The sequence below is a fragment of the Lytechinus variegatus genome, chromosome 12 (genome assembly GCF_018143015.1).
Source record: "Lytechinus variegatus isolate NC3 chromosome 12, Lvar_3.0, whole genome shotgun sequence".
In the NCBI taxonomy this organism is placed as follows: Eukaryota; Metazoa; Echinodermata; class Echinoidea; order Temnopleuroida; family Toxopneustidae; genus Lytechinus; species Lytechinus variegatus.
Window position 1 is genome coordinate 18973692 of NC_054751.1, and position 12805 is coordinate 18986496.

General features: G+C 36.3%; 1 protein-coding gene across 8 annotated transcripts in view; it reads left to right on the top strand.

Moving 5' to 3' along the window:
- LOC121425644 (kinesin-like protein KIF20A) overlaps positions 1-12240 on the top strand; it is a 43340-nt gene extending 31100 nt beyond the window's left edge. For 5 of the 8 annotated variants that reach the window (XM_041621777.1, XM_041621783.1, XM_041621781.1 and 2 more), the window contains 10 exons: positions 731-922; positions 1575-1685; positions 2235-2303; positions 2954-3144; positions 3682-3796; positions 4536-4649; positions 5028-5154; positions 7026-7037; positions 10166-10410; positions 11058-12240. In XM_041621777.1, the coding sequence (XP_041477711.1) occupies positions 731-922; positions 1575-1685; positions 2235-2303; positions 2954-3144; positions 3682-3796; positions 4536-4649; positions 5028-5154; positions 7026-7037; positions 10166-10410; positions 11058-11156 (1275 nt within the window). In that variant the 3' untranslated portion in view covers positions 11157-12240. The remainder of the gene's footprint in view (positions 1-730; positions 923-1574; positions 1686-2234; positions 2304-2953; positions 3145-3681; positions 3797-4535; positions 4650-5027; positions 5155-7025; positions 7038-10165; positions 10411-11057) is intronic. The other 3 variants (XM_041621779.1, XM_041621778.1, XM_041621780.1) reach the window with 3 other exon arrangements.
- The last annotated feature ends 565 nt before the right edge of the window (positions 12241-12805 follow it).

The window sequence follows — 12805 nt, forward strand, 5'->3', positions numbered from 1 at the left end:
TCTTTTGTTTTTTCTCAAATTATTTTTTTATGACCTGTTCTTTGTTTTTTTCTTTCTTCATTTTTTCTTTTGTTTTATTTCACTTACCGTATTCAGTTTTACAATTTATGTTTTCTTTTTTTAATATACTATTCTAAAATTTATTTTTGTTTATTTCCCCCTTTTACACATTGTTCTAATTCTGCAGCATGTGATTTTCTCCTGCTATAATATGCTGGAAAAGAGAAAATAAACTGGATTTGGGGCCTGCATAATCTAGGTTTTACAATCAAAAAGGAAGAAAGGAAAAATCATTGTTTTGTAAATCTATCTGAGTTTGATATATGCACTATTTATTTAATTTACCATTATGAGTATGTGTCTACGGAGATTAAAAATCTACACAACCTGGGAACAATACAATTCTTTTATTCTCTTTCAATCATTTCATATTTACAATGATAGAACAATATTACCACAAAATAAGCAAAGTAAAATAACAGCAAGCACGATTTACATACAAGATGTACAAAGAATAGTGGTACGTGTTAGTGATTGCAGAATATTTCAGTTTGTTTTTTTTAATTAATGTTTTTCTTTATATTTTTCGGGCCACCAAACCTTGTTAGTGGGCCACAAAAAAAATTATTTGAAGGTTTTGGTGGCCCGAACGGGCCACCACCAAAAAAAGTTAATGTGGAGCCTTGTAGTAGGTATTGACCAATCAATTTACCATTTTGATGTGTGCTAGGAGCAAGAAAGTCAGATAGCTGATCTCTACAAGCAGCTGGAGGAGAGAGAAGCTAAGGTGAAGGAGACGGGAGAGACCATGACAGCTCAGCTTTGTGCAGAAATCAAGATGCATGAGGAAGCCCAGAAGGAAATGCGTAACACCATCCTCAAGAACACACAAAATGAAACAGAATCCAAGAAAGTTATTGAGGTATGTCAACACTTGAGCACAAGTGGATTTGGTGCTTTATTTATGTATATAACATTATTATTATTATTTATTATTATTATCATTATTGTTGTTGGTGTTGTTTTTGTTGTTGTTATGAGGGAAGCATCAAGGGTCTATTAGAAAATGTTGTGCCTTTGTTTTATAAGAAAGTAATATTCGTTCTTGTTTTTTGATATTCAGAAGCTCAGAAAGTGATTGCGGTATGTTCATGCTATATTTTCTTTTTTATGGTGATGATGACAATAGAGTCGGGGATCAGTTGCATTCCTGAAGGTGAAAAGTGATGTCCACACTGTCCTTATTGAAATCATATACACAAACAGAGCTGCCAACTAGTACTGACATTAGTACTGAGAACTTAAGAGAATACTGATAGCTTCATGCAAATTGATCATTTCTGAAATTTCATTTTTATGTGTTGTCCTATAATGGCAATTCTTTGAAATTGCCTATTTTTCAGCTTTTAAAATACTGAAATGTTCTTGTTCAGGTCGGCAGCTCTGCACAGAAGTTTTCTAGGCATCATACGGTGAATAATCTGTTTCACAGATCAGTGTTCAATTTGATAGTGATATTGGGTATTGCCTTTGATACTTTCACTGTTGTATGTTTGCCACGTTGCACTTCACAGGACCAAGAGGCATCTATTGAAGAACTGAAGGGTGTCATTGAGACCAAGGAGAAGCAAATTGAAAAACTCAAAGAATCCCTCAGTTCTAAAGATGAAGAAATCAAAGAAATGGTAAGAGCATTTTTGGGAAAGAGATTTCCTGTAAATCTAACAAATTGTGTTCATGAATATTTGGATGAAAAAAAATGTAAGGTCCCAATCACAAAAAAACACCTGAAAAGAAAAGTTCATTCTTTTTCACCTCAGTTTTAATAATAATAAGAATAATAAATAATATAGGATTTGTATAGCTCACGTATCCACCTTTCTAGGTGCTCAAGGCGTTCCTATATTACCCCGGCTAAGCTAGTCTACCGATTCTAGTGCGCACAGCTATTTGAGGAATTACTTCCTGCCAGTACCCATTTACCTCACCTGGGTCGAGTGCAGCACAGTGTGGATAAATTTCTTGCTGATGGAAATCATGTCATGACTAGGATTCTAACCCATTACGTTCTGTTCAAAAGGCGAGAGTCAGAACCATTAGACCACGATGCGCCCAGTGTTGATGTACAGAAACAAACAAAAAACAGAGTTTTAATAGGTGTCAATGAAAGAGCATATGACACTGACTTACGACTTACATTTTTATCTTGAAATGTTTCTTTTCTTTCCATTCAGGGTATGAAACTTGAAGAATCTTCCCAAAAATCATCCTCTGTTGAGGAGTCGCAGACACAGACAGATCAGGTAATTCTTTTCCCACCGGGAAATTGACAAAAGTGATCGTATATTTATAGTTTGATTCTGACAGAGGAGAGTCTCAACCTTGAATTGGATGACCCTTGCAAGATTTACAAAGAAAAGAATGTTCACTACCATATGTTGATGATGCTCTTGGAGAAAATCTGAAGATTAAATTTCACCAGCCTGTTGATGATACTGATAGTAGTAGATAGTCATAAATATCATGGAGAGTTATCAGAACTTTTCCATCATTTCAAACCTTCCTTTTCATCATATCTTTCCTTTTGGAGAGCACAATAAGCAGCACGTTCTCAACAGGCATGAAAGTGGGCAAGTGCAACCAACACAAATCTACAAAGGCCAGGTATCCAAGGGTCCGCTCAGGCCCCTGGAATGATGATAACCAGCCATAGTGAAGAAAATCTGACTACTTTAGACAGGTCATGAGAGCATTAGAATATCAAATTTTTTGTATTATCAGATGGAAACTTATTTCTATAGCTTTACTTTATTTTTCCTTCTGTAATGAAAATGTTACCAAGCACTTAAGCAGCATTCATGGAGGAACATGTACATCCATGCATCAGTCTTATAGAAACATTACTGTAGATAGTAAAATGATGTGCACAATCAAATTTTCTCCTCCTTTTCAGACGGAATCTTCTTACTTCACCTCGTCCTCCGAGAAAAGCGAAGATGAGCAATCTCGCAAGAAGCTTACCGGGATGCCGTCTACTACCTCCCTGGCCTCCACCATCTCAACCACCAGCACTGAAGACGATGATAGTATCATCATCATCGAGCCTGAGGATCAAGCGGGATACAAGGCTGGTCGCCTGTCTAGGTACGCATACCTACAATCTCTGTCCATTCTAAATGCGAAAGAAAAAATTATGTATAGTGGAAATGGATTGATCATATGACCAGGGGTCCGTAACATGAAACATTGCAATCATCGTAGAAGAATATCTTTGTGATTGATTGCATTGATTACAATGTACAATCAGTTGTGGAAATCAAGAGTACGATCGATCGCTAAACTTTTTGTTACAGTACCCAGTGATGATGGAGCTTTCTCAACATATGTTACCTAAGAGAAATCATTAGACTCCTAAAATAATCAGTTGTTGCTACTTGTTTTCCCTTCATTACATTACTTGTTACTTATGTGCTCTTTTGCTTTTGTTTAGGTATGTTTTAAAATCTTATTCATTACCTCGCATGTGCATTTATCATGATGAATAACTGCACATTACAAGTGTACGTTTGTATATAAAGAGTTATCATTTCAGCATGTGATTTATTCCTTAGAACATGAACTAAATAAATTATCTGGTAAGTTACAAACTTTTTAATCGTATCGTTTTCCATTCCTTATCAGAGTTGAGATAGATGCTACCCCCCTTCAGAAGAAGCCGTCTCGTAAGGGACGTGCTGCTAAGGTCACCAAGACATCCCTAAGGTCATCAAGAAAGAGAGGAGGAGGTGGAGACGATGTGAGTTTTCCTTTACTGTTTCCTGCTTTTGATCTCCATACTGTTGTTTTGTTTTTATACGCCCGTCCTAGACGGGACGTATTATTGTATTACGGTCGGTGTCCGTCCGTCCATTAACTTTTCCTTGTAAACGCGATAACTTCAGTTTTAATGCTCATATAATTTGTTGTGTATGATACTGGCATGGATCCCAGGAAGCCTATTGATTTTGAGGTCAAAAGGTCTCACTGACATGATTTCATCTTACCCTTCTGAAGTCCTTGTAAATGTGATAACTTCAGTTTAATTGAACTTTATAACCAAGGCTCATGTAACTTGGTGTATGATACTAGCATAAATCCCAGCTCTCTATTGACTATGAGGTCAGAATGTCAAAGGTGAAATCGCCACCTTCCACTTTTCTTACTTGACCAATAACTCAATTTTCCATGTTACAGGCGGGCATAGTTTGTGCTCGCCTTAGCGACACTCTTGTTAGTGATGCAAAGAATTTTACTTTTCTTTTAGTTAATCGTTTTTTTTAATTGCGTAAATATGTTAATTCAGAATCACAATTTGATATGATCTCCACACTTGCAACATAAGAATCTAACTACAAAACAGTGGTACGATAATTTATGCCTTTTAGGTTTAACAAATTCAATGGAACGACTACCTTTACATTTTTATGCGTTTTGTTTGCTCTTCTAAGAATATTCATTTTATTAAACCATTATTATTTGACTTACTTTGAACTCAGGACCAGGACGTTGAGTGCTCCAAAAAGCTCAAAGGAGATGATGGTGTTGGTGTCAAACCAAAAGGTCGGCTGCGTCGTGCCACAAGGGCATCAAGCAAGACTAGTCTCCATGAGGTAATGTAACTTATGACAGGGTTCATATGGATCAGAGAAGAGACATTTGAACTTCACAGATATTATCGAAGCAAAAATTTGGGAGTTTCTAAATTTCTTCTCAGAAAACAAAAAGAAAATCATTTCTTATCTGTAATACTTCTGACAAAATTCAAATTTTTATCTTTTTCTTTGTGCATATTTACCTAGCTCCCCCCTTATTGTTTTGGTGGGAAGGAGAGGGAGTATTAATTGTGCTAGTCAAAGTCTTGCTTTAATTTTTATGCTTTTAAGAATATCTGTAAATTGACTGTTCATCCTGAAAAACCTATAATTCACCTGTTAATCATATAATTTCCTCCATGTCGTGACTCTTGTCTTTTTTCTGCTATTTCACAGGAGATTGAGAACCAACCAGAGGATGGTAAGTCCCCTTCGACATCATCCCACTCGGATAGCAGTCAAAGGAGAGGCCCATTGGCTAGGATCAATGAATACTTACAGAACTCTCCTATTGGAAAGTCTGGTGAGTGGGAAGTAATGGGAGGTACCGAAGGCCCTATGAGATATGCCCGCAAAAGTGTTATGATAGATGACTATTTCAACGAAAATCATGTAACCCTCTCATTTTCAATCATGATTCCTATCCATGGTTCAGTCCCAACAGCAATACAGTGAAATCAGGGTTCCCAGCCCATCAGGAAAATCAGGGAAAATTATTTTACTTTTCTCCAGTCGGAAAAATAAGGGGGAAATGCCTCAAATGAGGCCCAAAAGTCGAAAGTACAGTAGTCAGTCAGACTCTGTTACTAGCATATTTCGTTGCATATCAAAATTGCATCCATTGAATGACTGGTTATGGTGGTCTTTTAGTGTCGCCTCTTTGACTGCTGTACACTTTTTATACTAAAAATACATGTAACTCGCTCCAACAACTTAGAAAACTTGCAAAACTGGGAATGGGTTTGAATAACTATTAGGGAATATTTAACCCTAAAAAGACTGGGGGGGGCTGATTCAGCCCCCCCCTCGACATTTTTCGTGATTAATCCGCTGCGCGAAATTTTTTGACTGCGTCGCTCGCTGACTTTTTAATTTCAAGTCTTGCGCAACTTTTGAGACCAAAATTGTGACCCCCGGGTACGCGGTTTTTCAAAATTACGCAACATTTCGTAAGTGCATGCAGACCCAAAATTACTCAAAAACGTGAATTTGTGTACAAATCCAATGCAAATAGTGTTCTTAGCCAATATTCACAAATGCATCATTATTTTTCCTTTTACTCCTTAAAATCAATTAATTCTATCTTTTTTATGGTCAAAATAAAGTCCCCGACAATTTCATCGAAAAAAAATAAAAAACAAAAAGTCAAAAAAACAAAGAAATACATAAAGAAATTTAGAAAACAGTAGAATACATAAGAAAATAAATGTGATTTCGAAATTTTTTTAAAATCAATTTGATCAGATGCCTATCTAGAGTATGTGAAACAAAAATTAGCATTTCAGGGGCATTATTTTATTAATTAGAGCAAACTTATGATTTTACATATAAATTAGCATAATTAATGAGACATGAGATTTTTTGCAGAATTTGATGTTATAGTTTTGTAGAAAATGCCATGGGTAACGCGTCTGCCAATTTTCGTCGCGATCGCGCGATTGACGGCGGAGATCATAAGGGGGGGGCTGAATCAGCCCCCCCCCCCAGTCTTCTTAGGCGTTGAAATAGCCCAGTCTATTTAGGGTTAAACTTCATCAGGGAAAAATAAGGGAATTTTTCTTTCTTGAAATTCTGGGAACCCTGGAAATGTGCATACTAAGACCACCAAAGGGAGACATGAAACATGGTCTTTATTGACAGATTCCTGTGATACATGTGTCACATCTTGGAAAACTATTTGAGGGGCAAAAAAATGTCTTTATGGACAGAAACATGTAGGCCTTCTTTACATGTCATTGATAAAACAGGTTTAACTGTATTTGATTGCTTCAAAAGTCATCCATAGTCCAAACGATTTTTTTTTCAGGAATACTTCGTACGATTAGTTTTGAATTAAAAGCCTTTTACCATCTGCATGAAACTCAGATTCATTTTTCATTCATTATTCATGTAACTCTCAAAGTAAATGTAAAGGTTTTTCTCTCTATTCATATCTTCATAACGTATTCCACTATTAAATAGTCATAAATTTCATAATGGTGTTGATGGAATTCATAACATTAACTTCAGTACACAACATATCTCTATTCTGGAAAATCAATAGGTAATTCATGTAGCTTGCCTCTCTGTAAAGAAATGAATGCAAATTGCAAAATATGAAGTAATTATGCTCAAATATCATATTTTTGTCTTTCCCCTTGCTTCTTCTCTTATAACGCTCTCCCTTATTTATAGTTTATGATACTGGTGAGTAAATGTGTATGATTTAATGTTTTTTAGAAATCCATACCGCCTGAATTTGATGTGCTGTGTTGTAGCACTTCCTCTTGCTTTTCCTTTCTCCATCTCCCCTCCCTCCTACCTGCTCTTCCTGGTTTTCACCCCCCCCCCCCCATCTCTCTCAGCCTGTATTTCACTCTGACCACCTTACTATCTGATCTCTCTACAGCTGTCTATTCAATATATCTATCCATTTATTTACCCTGTATTTATCTCTTTTGATCTTGATCAAATTCTTGTCGCTGTTTCACACAGAGAGTTGGGTGTGACTTAGAGTCAGATTTGATTCCTAATTATGAGCCGTACCCGACAATACTACATTGACCAGATTTTTTTAGAGTATGCATACCTCTCCTCTCCAATGGTCATCAATGAATCCACACATTAGTATCATGTGTGCAGAAATCTAACATTTATTCATTTTCAAAGTTGGAATTCATTTGCAGATGAATGAAAGATTAAAAAAAAATCGTATGTGAAGGATGTGATCTAAAACAATTTGAAAACATTTGAAATGCCTAATTCAAAACACTGGGTTTCCAATTTTTTTCTTCTTTGCATGAAGCCACTTCTCTTGCATGGAATGCTTTTTGATGTAAACAAAGCAATAACTAAATAAGATTTGTGTGTAAGTTTTTGAAGGCATCTATTTTATTAAGAGAAATGATAAAATCACCAAGTCCGGTGTGGCTGTTGCTCTATAAGGAAGCTGTTCTTCCCAAAGCCAACATAGAGTGATACAAGCACAAGTCCGTGATATATATGAAGGGAAAAATATCCTGCTATTGCTCCACTTTTTTAAAAATACTGCTATACAAAAAGTAGCTTATTTTTACATAGGAATGTACAGAACTTTTATTAGATGAGGTCTTTTCCCTTCTGACCAAACAAACTATTAAATGAAATTGGATAAGGAAAGTTATTCCCTGCAATGTGAGTATCATAAAAAAAGGTATCTCAAATTTAATAGGGGCCAAGCAAGTCAAAACATCAGAGTGGGAGCTAAAAATCATATACAATGCTCAAATTCATATTTTCACAAAAAAGTCAATCATTGTCTACATTGATTTTTTTACAACTTTTGGATAAAGTCACACTTTCCTATTGCTCTTTGTGAATCAGCCGCCTAGACTTTGAATAATGTAAAACACAAGTGCTTAGCTCTACATGTAAAATCTTGTTTATAGAGAGGTCTATATAATCACACATAGCTAATTAATTTCAGCTTCATACATGTTGCTTTCTAGAAATTAGAAAAGTTGCTGTTCTCTGTTCTTTACTATTCTTTGTTTTTCTTTTTTCTACTCCTGTATCCACCAATTATTATTAGAATACTTATGTATTCACAGAGTGGGGGATATCATATTCTAGTATATATGAAATAAAGTAGAATTTTTCTACACTAATGAAATCTTCCTTCTTGTTTATGTGTTCTGTTCATATAACAAAGCTATATGATTTAGTAACTACTGTCTATTGATTTGTTTATGACCTGGCTGAGTTGCTAAATGTGTGTTCAATTTTTCTCCTCTTCTTCCCTTGCATGATGTCTCATATTTTGTTTGTTTGCATTATTTATTTTCTTTGCGCCCATTGATCTTATTTTTCAAATGCATTGACAATAACTTGTCCGCTTACACACCTATAATGGGAATGTTTACTAACTCTTACAATGGAAGAAATATTTATTTAATCACATCTTATTTCTATTGCATTTTGATGAACTTTCTGTTCTGTTGCATTTTTAATTGTTTTGCTTTATCATATGTTCAATTTGATCTTTTGATTTCATGTTTGACCTCCCTTTGTTTTTTAAAACACTTTTCTAAATATTCTTAATCCCTCATACTTGCATTTCACCTCTTTTAATCTCTTTCTTATTTCTCTACCGTATACTCCATCCCCGCTCCTGCTCTGGGCAAACCTTTCCTATTTCATCACTGCGTACTCCACCCCTCCTGCTCTGGGCAAACCTTTCCTATTTCATCACTGTAAACTCCATCCCTACTCCTGCTCTGGGCAAACCTTTCCTATTTCATCAATGTATACTCCATCCCCGCTCCTGCTCTGGGCAAACCTTTCCTATTTCATCACTGCGTACTCCACCCCTCCTGCTCTGGGCAAACCTTTCCTATTTCATCACTGTAAACTCCACCCCTACTCCTGCTCTGGGCAAACCTTTCCTATTTCATCAATGTATACTCCACCCCCACTCTTGCTCTGGGCAAACCTTTCCTATTTCATCACTGTAAACTCCACCCCTACTCCTGCTCTGGGCAAACCTTTCCTATTTCATCACTGTATACTCCACCCCTGCTCCTGCTCTGGGCAAACCTTTCCTATTTCATCACTGTATACTCCACCCCTGCTCCTGCTCTGGGCAAACCTTTCCTATTTCATCACTGTATACTCCACCCCTGCTCCTACTCTGGGCAAACCTTTCCTATTTCATCACTGTATACTCCACCCCTGTTCCTACTCTGGGCAAACCTTTCCTATTTCATCACTGTATAATCCACTCCTGCTCTGGCCAAACCTTTCCTATTTCATCACTGTATAATCCACCCCTGCTCCTGCTCTGGCCAAACCTTTCCTATTTCATCACTGTATACTCCACCCCTGCTCCTGCTCTGGGCAAACCTTTCCTATTTCATCACTGTATACTCCACCCCTGCTCCTGCTCTGGGCAAACCTTTTCTATTTCATCACTGTATACTCCACCCCTGCTCCTGCTCTGGGCAAACCTTTCCTATTTCATCACTGTATACTCCATCTCTGTTCCTGCTCTGGGCAAACCTTTCCTATTTCATCACTGCGTACACCACCCCTGCTCCTGCTCTGGGCAAACCTTTCCTATTTCATCACTGTATACTCCACCCCTGCTCCTGCTCTGGGCAAACCTTTCCTATTTCATCACTGTATACTCCACCCCTGCTCCTGCTCTGGGCAAACCTTTCCTATTTCATCACTGTGTACACCACCCCTGCTCTGTTTTCCATTATTTGCCTACCCCCAACCCTCATTGGTATTCTCCAATAACTAATATCCTTCGCCTACACCAAACCCAAACATTCATTGCCATGGCAACACCATAGTCGAATCATCAGCATGCTTTGTAAATTTAACTCCATCTGTTGTCCGTCCAGCCAAACGACTGGTTGACACTGCTACAGGTGCTGCATCACCGTCCACAGAGGTGGAGAAGCCCCCTTCCCCGTCCCCTCCCAAAGCCGTTGAGATGGATACCTTTGTCCCGTCCCTGGCTCCAGAGAGGCAGAAGAGAAAGAGGAAGCTCTACAAAACTGATATTTCTGCTCCATTTGAAGCCTCCCCTCATGAGGTAAGATTTTCTTTATTTGAGAAAATCATTCCCCCCACCTACCTCTGATCTACAACTCCCTCCTTCACCAAATGGCTTAATCCAATTCTTACAAAGAAAGAAGTTGATAAACTTGTGTAGGAACTAGGAAACTTTAAGAAAGGTTATTTTTGTTAACTAGGAAACTTTAAGAAAAGTTACTTTGCCAAAAAAATAATAATTGAAAAAAGATCAAAATTTTGATTTAGGTGAAACTTTTTGGTGCTTAATTCACAAAATCTTTGAACCATGAATAAAACAATGTAAGATCTATACAGTGAATTTAGATGTACCGGTATATGCAGGTGAATCTAGGTAAAATCTTTTTGAACCATAGTAATCTGTTTGACGTTGGTGAAATTTGATTAAGATGTTAAAGTGACATGTGTTTCATATTCTGGTCTGAACTAATGATTCGAGTGAAGCGATTATCTAACGGAAGGTCAACATATGCGTAGTCTACTGTAGGTGTGGCCTGTTCAGTTATGCACCCTTTCTCTTATGATTGTTGAATTATTTGTCTTTCGAGTCTCTCTTTTCTGTACATGCATGTTAAGATTGTTTTTATTGTCTCATTTATAATGCATGTTATCTGTCTCTTCTTATTTCCCCCATTCCCTACCTTACAGATGATCAGCCGACAATATGTAGGCGAGGCCAAACCATCAGAGGGCTCTACAGTTACCGTTATCACACGAAAACTTCGCTCTCGAACCAAGAAATACTAAACCATTTAGTACTATTCTTGTATCATGTGCCTTAATAATAAGGAAGCAGAAATCTTATCAGAGTGTGGATTCCAACGGTATTAACATTGTCTGTACATTAAGACTACCGTGTACAAGGTTATAATGTCTGATATGAATGCATTAAGTGTGAAGCTCATCGATTGAACACCGATTTCTGTTGTGTTTCTTTTCATGTCCATTTATATGTCCAACCTTTTGGAATATCTGCCGTATTTCAAAGTACTTTTGCCTGTACACAGTAGTGACTAGTGAGGTCAACTGGAATTTGGGAAGTGGCTTCATCTGAGATGGATTTACACCAGCAGGTCCATAGCATGATAGGAACAAGGCATACAGAGCTGTATATTACATGATGAATGTGTCATTTTGTAATTTGAATATTCATGTTTAAATTCAACATCCATTTTTAGGGCGTATGTTTCAATGTCAGGTTCTTATCTCTGGTGTCTTTTTTTCCCCATCTTTTCTATGTTAATTCACTTTTTTGTTGGCATTGAATAGTATATATTGACAGATTTGTGAGACTATAAATTGCAATGGATTGTCCCAGAATACTCGTATTGTTCGGTCAGTGGAAATCTAAGCAAAGTCTGAAAAGAAGAATTTTCAGAAAATGCAGTCAATAAGTGTGTTTTTTTTTTTACTATGGAATAAATAAAGAAAGAAGGTTAGCTCACAGATAGTTAGTGTAAATATGTATGATATATATGAGTAGTTTGTATTTAACCGAGTTAAAAAAACAGATATAATAATGAGATATTTGGAAAATACATTGTTTTACATGTGCCCCCTTCATTCCTTCCAAACTTCTGATATTTTTCAAATTCCTAATAACTTATCAAAATTATATAGATAAGACTTTTCAGGTCTTCAGAACATAGACAATTTGTTTGTCAACTTTGTAAATAGTGTAAAAGTATTGCAGCATTTTTACAGTTGTTTTTGTAAAGATCTGAATTTTCTTATGCCTTTCTACACCTTGAAGATATTCTTAAAGGGCAAGTCCACCCCAACAAAAAGTTGATTCAAATAAAATGAGAAAAATCCAACAAGCATAACACTGAAAATTTCATAAAAATCGGATGTAAAATAAGAAAGTTATGACATTTTAAAGTTTCGCTTATTTTCATAAAACAGTTATATTCACATCCTTGTTAGTATGCAAATGAGGAGATTGATGACATCACTCACTATTTTTTTTTGTATTTTATCATATGAAATATTCCATTTTTCTCCCTGTTGTAGTGTGAAATAACGATTAATTCCTCCCTGAACATGTGTGATTAGCATTGTTTAATTCTATATGGTTAAATCATGTTGGTCCTTATTGTCAAATCTGTAAAAAAATGAAATATTGTATAATTCAAAAGTTCAATAAAAAACAAAAGAAATAGTTAGTGACAGACATCATCGACTGTCTCATTTGCATGTCACTGAGTTGTGCATATCACTGTTTTGTGAAAAATAAGCGAAATTTTCAAATGTCATAACTTTCTTATTTTACATCCGATTTTGATGAAATTTTCAGCATAATGATTATTTGATTTTTCTCTTTTCATTCAAATCAACATTTTTCTGGGGTGGACTTAGCCTTTGATGGTTAGGAAAGAGTCAACTGCAATACTTTA